The following is a 16,521-nucleotide window of genomic DNA, read 5'->3' as shown; positions in this document are numbered from 1 at the left end:
ACTTCATTACTTGAGTATCTGGTGGTGGAGGACCAGTAGGGAAGAAGGGAATATTTGCAGGAGAAATGGAATATTTGCAGGAGAAAGGAGAAATCGCATAAGAAGGGGAGGAGAAGACCGCACAATCACTTTAGCCACGCAGGTACTCACAACACTTACCATTCCATTCTCTAAATATGAGTTCTAATTGCATGATTACATGGTATAAATAAAAGAAATCAAAGCACTCCTATTCTAACTACAAAATTGAAACATAATGAAACTCTATCGCTGCTTATACTGTATTCAAAATAAAATGAAAGACTAAATACAATAAATCCAAATAAATAAATAGACTAAATATATAGACTACTAATATCCTACTAGACTAAATCCCAGATTTAGACCCGGTACATCTCCGTCTAGGTTCCCAAAAGGTAAGGGTGTCAACCGGTACGGTTTCGGTATTACGGTACGGTTTTGGTACGGTACCAAAAACAAGTACCCAATACCGATACCGTACCATTTAAAAATCATATTTTCAATACCGATACCGTACCGTTTCAATACGGTTTCGGTACGGTATAAAAACGGTATAGAAACAGTTTAGAAAATCACATTTGACATTTCATGCATGATGTATGAGACTCCCACCATGTCACCATGATCCCATCCCATGCATGACTTGACATGCCATTTGGGACAACTTTCTAGTTAATAGGAAAGTGTGTCAGATGTCACGGTCTCCGATATGAAAAAGTCAAAAGTTGTCTTGTTTTACTCGTTGTTTATCGTGTCACACACTCACCCCTAGTAATTTTCTCCTATTTCTTTTATTTATTTACCAGAAATGCCACACTTGTCACGGTTTCCAATATGGAAAAGTTAAAAGAAGTCAAAAGTTGTCTTGTTTTACTCGTTGTTTACAACGTCAGACGCACACACCTCTTAATTTTCTCCTATTTTTTCTACTTGAAGTCAAGAAGCTTTTTATTACTTTAATACATGTTCTTACGCTCCCCAACACGGTATGATTTCGGTACAGTTTCGGTATAACGGTACGGTTTCGGTACATACCATCGTTATTGTACCCAATACTGATACCATACCGTACCGTGATCAATACCATTTGACCATACCATACCGTTTTTGCAACGGTACAGTTTGGTACGGTTTTACGCGGGCGGTTTTGGTTCCAAATTGACACCCTTACCAAAAGGGTTTGGGCCGGTCCAAGGTAGTGCACCTGCATCATCTGGCCATTGGATCCCTTCCAAATTTTATTACTATATTTTGTTGTCTGAATAAGTACTCAACCAAAAAATTGTCCGCATCAGACCAGTCTTTCTTCTGTTTTAATTTGAATCTCTACTGCTAGAACCATAGTTATCAAGGCGTGGCCAAGGCGACCAGGCGGAATTATGGGCACATGGCGGTGGGGCCCCTTATGGTGTGTACGAAAGGCGGACCGCCTTGGTTACCAAGGAGGTTACCAAGGCGTCTCCTAGGCGACCAAGGCGGTCGCTTTTTGTTGCTTAATTTATTTATGTACTTACTTTTTTATTCTATTTCGTAATTTATTATTGGAAAGTGTATATGGAATATCTACACTGAGATACATTGGATCAAGCCTATAAAAACCCCATTTATTTGATTTTATTGTTTTATTCTATTTATTAACTTTTCATTGGCTGGTGTATGTGTATTATATACACTGAGATACATGTTATCAAGGGTATAAAAGACTTTTTGTTCCTTTTCAACTGAAGTCCAAAACTGAAAACCCAAAACTAAAACCCTCGACTTTTCTTCTTCGTTATTTGGGATTGGGAGAAAAAACTGCAGTGAACTGTAGTGAACAAAAACCTACGGTGAACCCTCGACTTTTCTTCTTCTCCTGTCGGCCGGCGTTGACTCCGACGAAGCTTCCTCCAGCTACCACGTCTCCAGCGAGGTAACTAACCTTCTATTGTTCTTCTTCTCTTCTATTTTACGGGTTTTTTTTCTCATGCTGCTGCTGCTCCTCCAGCCTCCACCCCCACCGGCGACATCTTTAGCAGTCCAGCTTCCATGGTAAGTATTGTGCGCTTTTTTTTTTCCCTTCTAAAACCTGCGGTGAACCCTCGACACTTTTTTTTCCCCTTCTACAGTCCAGCTTCTCCATCGACATCTCCAGCCTTGTATGTTCTTTTGTTTGTTTCTAAAGAGGACTGTGGAGTGTTGAGTAACAAACATTTCCTTTGACTTCATTCAATCTTGTCTTTCTTTCTTTCTTTTCCTCTTTTTTTCACATTTTGGCAACACAAAGGTAAGTATAATAATTTACCAACCCTTTATTCTTTATATTTAATAATTTATAATGTTGTTTCATATTTATATGCTATATTGCTATGATAATATGATTAACTTAGTTTGTTAATTTGTTTTTCTGATGAATATCTTGCATTGGTTTAACTCTTTAATATTTATTTAGCAAAGTAGAGTTATATCATTTTTAATATGCTATTTGTGCCAAATAAAATGGTTATATAAAAAAAGAACACTAGAACGCCTTGGCGAGACACCTTGCGGCCGCCCTATCGCCAAGGCGCTTTGGAAGGCCCTCACACGCCGTGGTCGCCTTGCCGCCTTGATAACTATGGCTAGAACCTAATTCCCATTACTGCAATACTAGTTTACTGTTCGTTCTAAAACCTATTTTTAGGTGATTAAAACAACAATATTTGATATTCGAGCCATGTCCGGAGTGATGCAAGGAACCCAGAAGAGGCCAGCCTAGGTCAATGTGTTGTTTGATAAGTTTGCTGCCTTAGAGTAACAAAAGGTTTCGTAATCCAAACCCCCACACCTGAAAATCCTGAACACCACAAACTTGAGGAAGGATTACCATCCCAATCCATTGCAAACAACCATTTTTGGGATTTAAGACGAGCCCCATGGAGACTCCGCACACATAGGTCTATAGAGAATGCCCTGCACACCATAGTAGAGTCTGGTTTTACTAATTGGAGGACTGATGATGCCCAAAAGGTCAAGCGAGAACTCAAACAGTATAATGGGAAACTCGATCTACGAGTATTCTATGATTGGCTAACCGCTTTGGATGAATGCTTAGATTGGTATGACTTGACACAGCCCAGGGAACCCAAGTTTGCTAGCATCAAGTTGATTGGACCGGTCAGGGAATGGTGGTGGAGATCATATGAACAACATTTGCAAGTTCATAGCATAGAACCTACCACCTAGGATGATATAAAGGAGGAGTTGAAGGCTAAGTATCTCCCACCTACTTCCAGAGCTTGATTTTTTCTTCTTAAATATTATCATTCTAAATCATCAAGAACTAGGATTTAGAAACCAACAATAAACCTGGACCACAGTGATGAGAAATAGCTACTAGCAGTAGAGATTCAAACTAGACAGAATATAATAATAAAATTTGAAAGGGATCCAACAGCCACAAACTCAAATAATACAGTTTCCTATTGGAAAACGGGAACTAGAAAACTCAATAGAAAGTAATGTGCAGGATGAACTGACATGTAACCTGCATAGAAAGATAAGAAAATATGAGAAAATTAAGAAAGAAAGATAACTGATTCAGGAGTCCCACCTGAATCACAAACTTGGCATCCCACCAATGTTTTTATGCATCTCACGACAAATAGGTGCTCTGAATCTCACAGAACTAAAGAGCTGAAAGCCAATTCCATTCATCAAAACATGTTTTGGGCCTATTGTCAATACGTGCATTTATAGCTTCTCCTAAAAACCACAATTGGATTGCTTATAGTCCATAGTTGTCATGGCATCGCCATGGTGTCCTGGCGCTGGAGAGGGTTGCATGGCGACCTACGCCATGGCGACCCTCTTTGATTGCTTCTTCCTGTCTCTCTTTCCCTCTTCGATTTCTTCTTCCTGTCTTCTTCGTGTCTCTCTTTCCCTCTTCGATTTCTTCTTCCTGTCTTCAATTTCTTCTTCCCTCTTCGATTTCTTCTTTCCCTCTTCAATTTCTTTCGATTTCTTCTTTCCCTCTTCGATTTCTTCTTCCTGTCTTCTTTCCCTCTTCGATTTCTGTCGATTTCTTCTTTCCCTCTTCGATTTCTGAATTTTCTTCTTAAAACTTGAGAAACAATAGAGAAAAAATAAAACATGGCTTGAGTATACATCTATTAACACATAAAAAATAGATAAAATAAAAAATAAAACATGGTCGACATGCTCGCCATGGCGGGCGACATGTCGATATATCGACGTGACACCCCTCCACCGACTTGGATCGCCGTGACGCCGTGACAACTATGTTATAGTCTGAAAACATCTAGCCTATAATTTAACTTGCAACCTAAAAACTCAGCCTACAGTTTGACTTGTAATCTGAAAACCTCCAAGGTACAATTTGGACTTAATAGTTTGAAAACTTCTAGCCCACAATTTCGACTTATAGTCTAAAGACTTCCAGCCTACAATTGACTTGGACTGCAGATTGTGAACACCTCCAGCCCATGATTCTTGGACTGCAGGATGTGAACAACTCCAGCCTACAATTGAAAAACCAAGTCTGGAAAACTGTTCTTTATTTTTGTTTGAATTCTGAAAATTTTTAGAAGGTGCTGCAGGATCAAGGTTCCAGCACAAGTATGCTCGCAGGAGGAAGACGATGCCAGAATAATGGTTTCCAAGCAGATCTGAAGACTTATATCCGTAAGACGAAGAAGTCCAAGTAGTTGTTTCGTATCTAGTAGTTTTCTATACTTAGTTTTATTTTCATGCTTTTTTGTTTTAAATTGAACAGGTCCAAAACTGGTTTGAACCAGCGGTTCAATTTAAGTGAAATAAGTAGATTTCTTTTATTTGTTTTACTGGTCATGTGACAACTTAAGTGTCCCACTCCTGATGCAGGTCCAAGCACTAGGAAGAAGAAGCCTTGACCTAGGCAGTTGTTTTGTTTTTTCGTTGGAGCCTTCTATACTTAGTTTTTTCAAGTACTTTAATTAAGGGCAAATTAGTCTTTTGGCCCTTAATTATTTCAGCTGTTTTATTTGACTTTTATGTCCCCTCCACGATTTCTTTTAGGAGGACTGCTTTGTTTTTAAAATCAGATTTGGATTATAAGTCTGATTGTTATGTTTGTAATTAGGATTCAGATTAGGATTACAACTCCTAATCTGAGTAGGATTTTTTGTTCAGTTTTGATTAAATAAAGCTTAAACGTGGGAGGCTCCCCCACAGTTCAATTATTCAAATTTCTGCTTTCAAGCTTGCTGCCATTGCTCTCAGAGTATTATATCCTTGTGGATCTCAAGGTGGATAGGGTGGGTGGACTCCTGTGACTCCTTGCATCGTGAAGATTGGGAGGTTTTCTCACAATTGCTCAAGCTGCTGTTGTTGGGAATCTCTTCAAACCAGTAAGCTATTTTAATTTCAGTTATTCCCTTCTACTTCTCATCCTCTAACCTAAACCTACCTTCCCCATCGATCCAATTTAGATCATCAAACCAGCATCCTTATTCCCTCCATCAATCATCATTAAACTTCATCCACAGCCTTCATACTTGACTCGGCAACAACCCTAATTTCAATTCTCCATTGCAGCCTTATAATCCCTTAAACCCTAATTAAGCCCTAACTTCAACCTAGACCTAACCACCCATCAAAATCTGATCTTTTTATTTTCATCTCACTCCCCATACTGCCATTAACACTTGACCAGCTCACTTTCCCCAGATTCCATCTCTAAACCCTAGATTCTAAAAACACCCAATTTTTACAAGGCCCCTAACCCGAAACCCTAGATTTCCAACTTCGTCCAAATCAAACCAAACCTACATTAATAGATTCCTAAAAACCTGCACATCATTACCAAATAAAACCCTAGCTCAAAACCCTAATCCTAACCCTAATTCTGCCCTAGTTTATCCATTCTGTCCCAATCGGCCAACATAGTTAAAAACTCTGATTTACCTGGCTCCTAGTAGGTCTCCTACCTATCTAGGACTACATTAACTCCTCTCCACGGTTTTGAGAGAGGAGGTGCTCTTGTAATAGAGTCGGCTGAGGGGAGGGGGGGTCCCACTTCTAGGCTGAATAGGAGTTGGCCTTTAGGCCTTATAAATAAAGACAATTCATGGGAGCGACTTCTTACCTCTCACAATTTGAAAAAAAAAAAAAACTATTCTCAAGGCTGCTGCTCTGCAACTCGTCTTCTCCAAGAAGATCTTTGTCTTGTGTTTGATCAAGGCTGACGGAATCGGTGTTTGATCCGATTGAAACCTTGCGGTGGGAAGCCTGGGTGATTCGTTTGGTTACTTTTTACATTCAAGTTCTGATCTCAAGACCATTCAACATTAATAATTCTGTTTTGAAGTTTGTTCATTGCCAGCAACTCTAAATCCCCCAAATCCTAGTTTCCCTGTTTCCCCTTTTCTGTTCTAAGCTCTATATCCATTCCAGCCCTAACCAGCCTTGGGATTCCTCCCATACTGAGATCGAGTACTCCCCTGCCCTATTGGGACACTCAGATCCAAATTGCAGCTGGTTCTGCCCAGACTAACCCTAGAATCTCCACTTTCTCTCCTCTCTAACCCTAACCCTAAATTTAACCTGTTTCACCATAACCCTTGCTGCTGATTCTGTTTACACCCACTGTTTTGCTAATTTCAATTTATTTCATTACTGGAATTAGTAATCCAACAACCTAACATTAACCCTAACTTCCATAAAACCCTAAACCTAGTTTAGCATTTCCCTTAGTTTAAACCCTAATCCAGTCATCCTTTTGAGTCAGATTCTGGTATCGGTTTCTAGTTTGATTACTATCAAACTAGAACTACATTAGAAGCATGAAACTGTCCAACAAAAATATAACTACATGTGTATATATGGCTATGTAGGATAAATCAACCCAAAGGTTCATAACCCAGGAAATAGTGTGTTACAGGATCCACCATTTGATTCATATATCAGGTGATGCAGAATTAATGAATAGTACAGACAAGCTTTAGACTATATTCCAATACAGTCACCATCCATCCACAATCTTTTCTAGACTCCCCTTGGTTGTAGAGAAATTGAAGTGAAAGAACACACTCTTTGCATTTGCCTCAGAGAGAAAATAGAAAGTGAACTCCGAATACAGCAGATTTCTTTTTCCCTCGCTAGGTTTATTTCCATGTATTCTAGACATATAATTTACAGAGAAAGATGGCAAAAGAAACTCCATTGAAGATTTATTTTCCATTCAACCAGATTCTAAATAAACCATTACACAACTAGTTTTCTACTTTACTCTGACCATTGCATTTTTTGTGCTTCCAGACAGAGCCTAAGGAAAAAGAACTCTAATAAAGGACTAAAACAACTCTGAACCATGAGGTATTTTCTTTATACTATAGTAGAATTAACAGATACAAATCTTAAAAGAGCGAGAGAGAGAGAGGAAGACAAACCTGCTGGCCAGTGATGTAGATATTATTTTCCTTGAAAGGAGAGGCTGCAAGATCCTCGTTTCCTGTAGAGTTTCCTGTGGTTGTTGCAGGACTGGGACTGTAAACAGCAGGGGAGGAGCTGTATGGTCCATAACCAGCCGCCATTCCTATGTGGGTTGAGTTGTTGGTATTAATTCCAGGTTTGTATTGTGAAAGAGAGTATTTGACACCTGTGGCAGCAGCTGCTGCAGGTGGATACACATTGCCAGTTGGAGGTTGTTGAGGGTACGCAGTGTTGCTAAGAAAATGGTGAATAGTTGGGGGTTGTACATAGAATGGGGAGAAATATTGGCTATATGGTATGTAGTTAGGAGGATAATGAGATATATGTACCCCAGCAGGCTGCCTGAAAACAGGAACCGGTTGCTGAGTTACAGCTATAGAGCTCTGCATGACTCCTGAAGCTTGAGTCACTATTGGAGTTGGAGCCGCTGTAGAAAGGACCAAGGAGTTGCCACTCTGCAATTGGACGCAAAGCATAAGGACAGGAAAAACACATGGATTAACTAACAAAATAAAAGGTCCATAGAGTATCATAAAGTATTTCTGATTAGTACACGCGTTCTTGGAGCTTCAGGAACCAAAAGTAACACTGTAGAATACACGACGGACCAATGGCAACTCACCATGAGCTAATAAAAAACCAACCAGTATGCAGGACTCACATGGAGGCATGTACAGCTCAGTATCAAACACTAACCCTTTTAATAAATTGAGGATTCTTAACATTGCAAAATTTTCAAAAAAAAAAGTTCTGAGGATGTTTTTAGCAGTACATAACACATTCCCAATCACCAGGGACATACTCCAAAGCCCTAAATAAATGAGTCAAATCAGAGAAGCAAAAGTAGTATAAGAAGCAGCAAAAAACTGTATTCTGCATGAACAGCATATTCTTTTTGTTAAAAAAAAAATTTCTTTGTGGGGAGCCACAGAAGGAGCAGGAAAAACTGTCTTCTGCATGAGCTGCAGATTATTTTTGTTAAACATAAGTTTCTCTCTAGGTGGGGCCCATTTGTGGGATCCAATGGATCAATCCTCTCCTCATTATAAAAAAACTAGGGAGGTCTGGTTCTCACATTGTTTTGAAGCTCATAGTTAGTGTTGAAGGCAGCTGAAGTAATTCGGTGAGACAGTCAGTTTGTTAGTGTTAAAGAATGGACCCTAAGTACCATGGGGGTACAGATTTCATGTGAACCACACAATAGGAGGTGTGTCCCTATCGTGGCTAGATATTGTTTACTTGTTTTAGTTTTTTCTTTTCCCTAGTTAGACTAGATCTCTACTTCCTAATTAGGCTAGACTTCTAATTAGAGTTTTATTGCTGTACAAGGACTTTCTTTCCTTGTTTGACTGTACTTGACTGGTGAATAAATTTTGGTGGTAGGAGGACTGGTTGGAGTATCGAGTCTGCTGATCTCTTTGGCAGCTTGTCCTGCTGATAAAGTATGTTGTAAGGGTGTCAATAATGAACCGAACCACCTGTTACAGTTCGGTTCAGTTCTTGTTTTAGATGTTGGGTTGGTTCGATTTTGAACCAGAACATGATGGTTCCGAATACAAACTGAGTAAACCGATTTATATATTAGTTCGACACTAGAGATGTCTTCAAGACACTTTTCTCAGATCTGCTCTGCTGTGGCTAAGCTAGAAAATGAAACTAGGCCTTGGCATCCTTTTTTTCACTTTCACACTCCTCGATGGAAAACTTGGAGTAGAAGACTTGATGTATTTAGGCTGTATGCCAAAAAGTACAGCCGCAAGTGTAGGGATTCCCCTACACCAGCAACACTGTAGGTGTAGGGATTACCCTACATCAGCAGTAAAAATCGTGGGCTGATGTTGAGGTTTTATTTTATTTCTTTTTATTATTAGACTTTTAGTTTCCTAGTTATGTTTGAGTTGTACTCCTAATTGGGAATCCTAGTTGGACAATACTTTCTATTTTTGTTTCAGCCATTAGGCTATATAAACATGTAATCAGCTCTTGTGAGCTCCCACGATTTGAATGAATAGAAAACTTTGCTTATGCAATGTTGAAATCCTGAGATAGGATATCTGACAGGCCTAGGGTGAGATACCCATTCCTTTCCATCGGTTGCAAGGTTTTAGGTTTTTCAACTCTTGAAACTACCCTAGATGATCTCAAGAAACTCTTCAAAGTTGCTGGAATTTCTCTGCCAATTGTTCGCCCTGGGCATTCTTATCAATTTCAAGTTGCTGCCAAGTTGAAGATCAATCACCACAGCAGGAGACAATCCCCTACCATCGATTTTGGGAGAAATCTAGGGTTTCAAAACCCTAACAGGCTGAGCGATCTCCTTTTCTCTCTATTCTGATCATGTTCTTCTATTTGGGGTTTCATCCTACATCTATAAGGTTCATTCAACGCTATTTGCAGTTTCAACAGGTCACTGATTTGTGCGATTCTATTATTTATTTCTCTTGTTCACTTGTGGTTACCAATTTGAGATCCCATTGTTTTCTTTCTTGTTCACTGGAGGTTATCCCAATTTGATCCTACCTGGGATTAGACCTATTCAGGTTCTAATCTTACATTAAGACTGTAGAGGTTCTAACTTCTAGGGCTTCAAGCCTCAAGCAGACAGGCATCTTGGCTGGAAAGGTCTAAAAGGGAGTTCAGAAATGGTGGAATTGCAGACTGACTATTGGAAGAAAAAGAAAAAAAAAAGGAAGAGACAAAAAATAGTGGTCGGCTTCTTGCTTCATTTCCTGATTTTATTTTCCATCTCTGTACCTACTGCACTCTTTAAAACCCTAGTTTATCAAATCAACACCTTAGAGGGTTAGACTAGACAAAGGGAACCAAAATCAGAACAGTAAGGAAAGGAGGAATCATGGCGGCGACCATTGACGGAGATGATGAGTCATGGCCGCAAAACTCAGCAAATTGTGAAGAGCTTAGGCTTGGGCTGCCAGGTTTGAATCTTCAGGGTGGCCACTTTGTGCGAAAATGTCAAAGGTTAGCACCGACTCCAAACCCACACCCCCTCCCAGGACCCCGCATAGGCAAGACCAGCACTGGGTAATAGCCCTTATTTTGTGGACTCCATAGAATGTCACTGAGGAATCTGATACTATGATGCTCAAGGCTCAAGGGTTTAGTCAGACTGTCGAGGGGAGGGATCTATGATGCTCAAGGGTAAGCTAAGGGTTTAACTTTCTCCAACCCGCGTGCCGTCATTTCTCCATTTTTTTATATAAATAATCTTTTTATGTGAGGCTTTGATCCCGATCACCAAAATTTCGGGTTTCCTCTTCATAACCTTCTTTTGTTTTTCATCTAACAATTTGCGCAGATCATCTATGGTTTGATTGTCTTTGAGTGTATAGTTGGAGGTATCATAGGGTTAGGACATTAAGGTGTTGCATTCTAGCAGTTCCAATGGTTGATGTGTAAACCAAATAGGAACCGATTGACCAAACTGAGTACGATTTGGTTTTGGTTGGGGAAACTGAAACTGAATACTAATAATTGGTTCGGTTTTGGTTTATACCTACTTCATCTCAAACCGAACAAAACCCAATCCTTTTAGCCAGAAACAAACAGATTTAAACCCTTAGTCAGTTGCCTATCACAACACAGACCTAGGATCAAGTCCCTCCTTCAATCTCTCCTTCCCCTCCCAATAAAACCATCAAAAATAAATGATTGAATGAAGATATTAGCGGCTCAAATTCTTCTGTCAGTGCCAATCCACAGTTGTGACAGTGAATTCCTCCAGGCTCTAGCAATCAAGTAACTGACCTATAGTTCTTCCCATTTTTCTCTCTTCCCAATTTTTCTACTATTTTCAGAAGCATGCAACACCTCAACCAAGCAGCCAGAGAATCCCATCATAGTGTTCAAAATTGAACCATTTTGGATGAGTGACATCAACCATCGCATGCAAAAGTATGAAGTATCCAAGCAATAATGGCACTTTATCAGCTAAATAGTGGCAGAAAATAATCTTTCAAGTGCGTTTTCGTGTGGAGGATGTATATCCATCAAAATCAACCTCATTGAGACACAGAAACCATAAATGCATGTACCCAATCCGAAGCATCTAAATGTCGGGGCAAAGTCACTTCCTTTTGTGTCATGTAAGTTGGCCCACCGAAAACAAAAACCACTTGGATGCTTAGAATCACGCAAATGAGTAATTTTTTTATTAATAGGCTTCGAAAAAGAAAGAACCTTGATAAAAATAGAAGCTAGTAAGAATGGATAGGTTTTGGGTAGTTACCAACCCAAGTGGCTGCCTGACATATGAATCATTCAGATTGATAAGCATTTGTGCCAGAAACCAAGCACAGCAGTCCCTTTTGCTAAGATGTACCAAACAAAAAGGTTAAAGTGATTGATACAAACCTCTTGAGGAGACTGGCCAGTCTGAGGGGGCAGCACTGTAATATTCCCATTGTATTTCGTGGCAGTTCCAGGAGCAAGGAAAGGAGAGAAGCGGCCATCACCATCAGCACCAGGCCGGTAAAACTGAGTATAATAGCTTGCGGAGGGATCAAATGATTGCTGAACCTAATTTCAGGGGAAAAAATCAATAGTTCTACGTAAGTAACCCAGGAAAATGATAGTCCAGAGAGACTGGTGTGTGCGTGTAAGTGAGAGAGAGAGAGAGAGAGAGAGAGAGAGAGAGGCAAGAGGAGACTTCTTCAGCAGTATGATTTAAGTACTAAATGGACAAGTCCAGTTCATGAACTACATAAAAAAGTAACAAAAAAATCAGGTCTTGTCATTTCAGAGCACAACTCAACAGCATAAATGAAGAAAAAGCCAATAATTTGGAAACAAAAGTTCAACAAGTACAAAGGTCGATTTACACCAGTTATTACATCTGAAACAATCAGAGATAGCTAAGAGTATCGCCTTGCAACTTCAAAATGAATTTACAGTAATGCTATATATCTGGACTGTATGAGTCTTGGACTCACGGTTCTGGATCCAAAGGACCCATAAATTAATGAGAAGCCTCCATTCTAGCTAAGTGCTTCTTATTCAGATGATCAGGACCACAAATGGATAGGCTCAAGCTAACAGATCCTCTCCGTAAATTATAAACAAGATAAAATGGTTTGAGCATCTAACCGACACATTAATTGAAACTTTCTGAATCTTTACTACTTTTTTCCAACTTGTAACAATCACCCAAAAAATAAAACAGTGGTGATAATTTGGTTTAAGGCTTTAAGTTGATTCTTGGTCAGGTTAATATCTTAAATAGGAGACACTGATGGGTCCTGATCCAATGAACCATATGATGCGGTACAGTGTCCCCCGAACGAAGATATTACCAAGAGTACTGCCATATAGGGAGGGCCAACACTAAATATGGGGATGTACAATTGATAGAGGACATAAAGAGCAGAATAATTGAAGGCTTATGACAAATGTTGAAAAGCTAGAGACATCACGTGCCTGAGGCTCCGAGTTTTCAAAGGGTGCCAGCTGGCCTCCTACTGGCATGAATCCAAAATTGAAATTTGGGGCAGTATGAACAACCGAGTACTGAGGACCACCAGATGGCAGAGCAATCTCTGGCTTGGACTGATCATACTCCGTGACTTGACTGGACGAGACATCAGCCTCTTCGGCTGGCAGATTTTCTGGCATTTGCGTAGGTGATGGTGGATGATCAGGATACCCTTCTTCCTGAGCAGTAGGGGATGCATTTTGATTGCTGCACCAATTGTAAAACAAGTAGAAGATCAGAAATTGTGGAACATAACGGAAACAGATACAACTGCAGGCATAAAAGTATTATAAATCCAGAACACAGTACTAAAATTTGAAACAGTATGCAAAAAGCCTAGCAGGAAACATAGATCTACAGGAGCTGGAGAACTATAAGATATATATTTGGTTGGGAGATTCTCTGAAATCAATCCAACGAAATAACCAGAAGCATATCATGTGTAGGCTTTTTGTCCAGATCCCTCCATCAGATTTAGCACTAAGCATCAACAGATGCTTGGACATTGGCACATAACTCCTATGTAGGAATAATTTTCTTGAATCATAGTATCAGCATGTATTATGTCTGTAACTAGTACAATGCGAAGTCATAATCATATTATCCACCCTATGGGTTTGATGACCTCTGACAAATAATCATGTAACAGGTATTGGCAATTGCATAATTTTCATGCCAGGAACAGAGGATGACAACTGGGAAATGGGGGTGGGGAGAGGGGGAAGATGCATGGTTTCTAATAGAACTAAGACATTATTTTAATTAAAGACTAACAGAAAAACAAGGAAGTGTTTTCTGTTACGAACCTTGAGGAAGCTTCCTCAGCAGTTTCTTCAATCCCCTGCGAGTATTCAGACAGAGGTGTAGAGCTCTTGTCACTATCAGGACCATTTGTATAGCTCATGCTGACCTCAAAACTAGCATCAAAGCTTCCAAAACTCAATCCAGATCTTTCTGCTTCAGGGACATGGAGATGGTCAGGAATAATAACATGTTGACCATCTGAGAAATGTAAATCTTCCAGCTTCTTCGGCAACTTTGAAGTTGCTTCTTCTGAAGATGATGCACTCAATGAAGGTTGTAACCGAGCACCAGCTTCGACAGAGATAGATGCACCATCAGATATCCCAATGGCTCCGCTAGCCTGGGAAGTATTATTGCTTGTAGGCTTTGGTTTCCATTCCTTGCTAGGGCCTGAGGGGAAACAATTCACCCCATTATTTGTATCCATTAATAATGTTAACCACAAAGAATTTGAGTAATCTAGACAGTTATAACTACTCAAATTCATAAAAGATGCAAACCACCGGCAAACTTAATATCCTAATCATTCACTTTTTCCTATACTGAATTTTTTCCATTGAAATGTAAATTATCAAATTTGCATATAGGTAATAAAGCATAACTGTCATTTAAGATCTATGACAAAAGCCCCAGAAGAGCAAAGAGTATGATCAAAGTTGTGCACAGCACTGAGATAGTCCTGGAGTTCCAGCATTATAAAAATAACAAATATATAAGTACAAAAAGTGTGAAAAATGAGTGAAACGAAAACTCTCTCAAACTCACTTGCAGTTCTCCAGTACAAACTACATAATCCCCCCAAAGTAAAGAAGAACAAAACAACAAAAATAGTTTAAGGTAGTTTTCATGAGCACAAGAAATCTAAAATCTAGATTATGACCAGTAAGACATTAAATATGGCTTCTTGATCCACGAATTAGTTGAGTTGAATACAAGAAAGAGGCGAAAAGAATGTGCATGGTACACAGATACAGTATGAAGTTGAAATCCCAACTCCATGAAGCTTCAACCATGCATGCAACCCCTCATCTACACATGTCAAATCATAAATTTTATGATAAGTGCTAAATTAGTCTGGGAAACATATAGATGTAAGTCACCAACATATAACACACTTTTTTTAATTATTATATAAAGTCACAAAGAGAAGTAAAAAGAAATGTCATTATCTAACCTATATCTGTCAAAGAACGCTCCAGTTAATGTGCTTCACAAGCATTATCAGGACATACGGTGTGCAACCCAGATTATTCATCATGTCATGCTGATTATTCAATAATACATTAGCTACAGAATAATCAGTGTGAGAAATGGTGTTTCCTATTCTTCATTATATTCCTAGACATATAGCAAATTCTATTCTTAACAGAATAGAAGAAATTATTTGATTATAGTTTGAGCCCACATGTTTGCACTTTCCTGATGATGTTTTCACTCAACTTTGTGGTCTTGCTTTGACATATGAATGTCAATAGTTTATCATTTCCTCCTACTTGTTATTTTGAAAGGTTACAAAGGACTTCAAAGCACTAAAATCAAAAATGGAAATTGAGGGACCATAACTTAGTTAAGGTGTTGTTTACTATTCTTTATTATAGTCCTAAACATATAGCAAATTCTATTCTTAACAAGCATAATTTCTTCAAGAGTGATTATTTGATTACAATTTGAGCCCACATATTTGCACTTTCCAGATGTAGTCACTTAACTTTGTGGTCTTGCTTTGACAAATGAATGTCAATAGTTTATCATTTCCTCCTACTTGTTATTTCGAAAGGTTATAAAGGACTTCAAAGCACTAAGATCAAAGAAACCATACCTTAGTTAAATCTCATACTTCAAATACACATTTCATTAACTACATTTTATTGATTCCTTTCTAACACCCCCCCCCACCTCCCAAACAGAAAAAGTCCATCAAGAAAATCAAAATTCCAATATCACTATTACCCTTTTTAACCATAGATATCTTAACATACTAATCCAAAACTAAACATACCATGTCAGTTTTTCAAAATTTTTAAAAAAAAATGAAGTTTCGGGGTTCAGCACAGTATATTACCCTTCTGAGGACCAACAAGTTGTTGTGACCGATTGCCATAATTAGATGAAGGCCTACTAGCTGTAGAGCCGCCGTGAATAGAAGATGGAGGTTGTGACGGCTCAGAGATTTGATTCCTGTCAACCCCCAGTGATTTGCCTAGCATCCTTCCATGCGTGGTGTTACCAATTTCTGAAACAGTTTTCTCATTCATCAATGATGACAACTCAGATTCAGTTACATCAAAAGCTATAGTTTTGTTCAGACGATTGGAGGAGTCCTGAGGAGCTGTTGATGTGCTATCAGCAGAGATGATAGCATTTGGTTCAACAGCCATTCGTTGGCTCCCTACTTGACGTTTAATTGTGCCCACCACACCTGGAAGCCGTGAATCCATAGAAGGCACCAGGACAGGATCTAAAGCCGAGGAATATACACCAGACACAGATGCAGGAGTCATGGATGCCAGGAAGCGATCAGAGCTTGGTGTGGGTTGCCCACGTGAGACTCCAGGCGCAGGTGAAGGAACATTGCTCTTTGCATTGACATTTGGATGTGGAGGTCCACTTCCCAGATGAACAGCATCAAAACCTGAACCTTCTTCAGGTGTGGGCAATTGCGAGGCACGCCCATGACTGCAACTCCCAGTAGCCACAGTTGAGGGGCCATTGGCCACAACAGTTACAGAGCTGGAAAAAAAAATATGTCAGTAAAATCC

General features: G+C 39.3%; 1 protein-coding gene across 2 annotated transcripts in view; it reads right to left on the bottom strand.

Annotated features, from left to right (window-relative positions):
* LOC122642459 (GBF-interacting protein 1-like) overlaps positions 1-16,521 on the bottom strand; it is a 29,268-nt gene that overhangs the window by 5,480 nt on the left and 7,267 nt on the right. The window contains exons 5-9 of one of the 2 annotated variants that reach the window (XM_043835944.1): positions 15,825-16,492; positions 13,765-14,155; positions 12,904-13,165; positions 11,842-12,006; positions 7,428-7,925 (exon numbers count right to left, since the gene is read on the bottom strand). In XM_043835944.1, coding sequence (XP_043691879.1) covers positions 7,428-7,925; positions 11,842-12,006; positions 12,904-13,165; positions 13,765-14,155; positions 15,825-16,492 — 1,984 coding nt within the window. The remainder of the gene's footprint in view (positions 1-7,427; positions 7,926-11,841; positions 12,007-12,903; positions 13,166-13,764; positions 14,156-15,824; positions 16,493-16,521) is intronic. The other variant, XM_043835945.1, reaches the window with a different exon arrangement.

The sequence above is a fragment of the Telopea speciosissima genome, chromosome 10 (assembly GCF_018873765.1).
Source record: "Telopea speciosissima isolate NSW1024214 ecotype Mountain lineage chromosome 10, Tspe_v1, whole genome shotgun sequence".
Taxonomy (NCBI): domain Eukaryota; kingdom Viridiplantae; phylum Streptophyta; class Magnoliopsida; order Proteales; family Proteaceae; genus Telopea; species Telopea speciosissima.
This window is presented reverse-complemented; position numbering and strand designations above follow the sequence as displayed.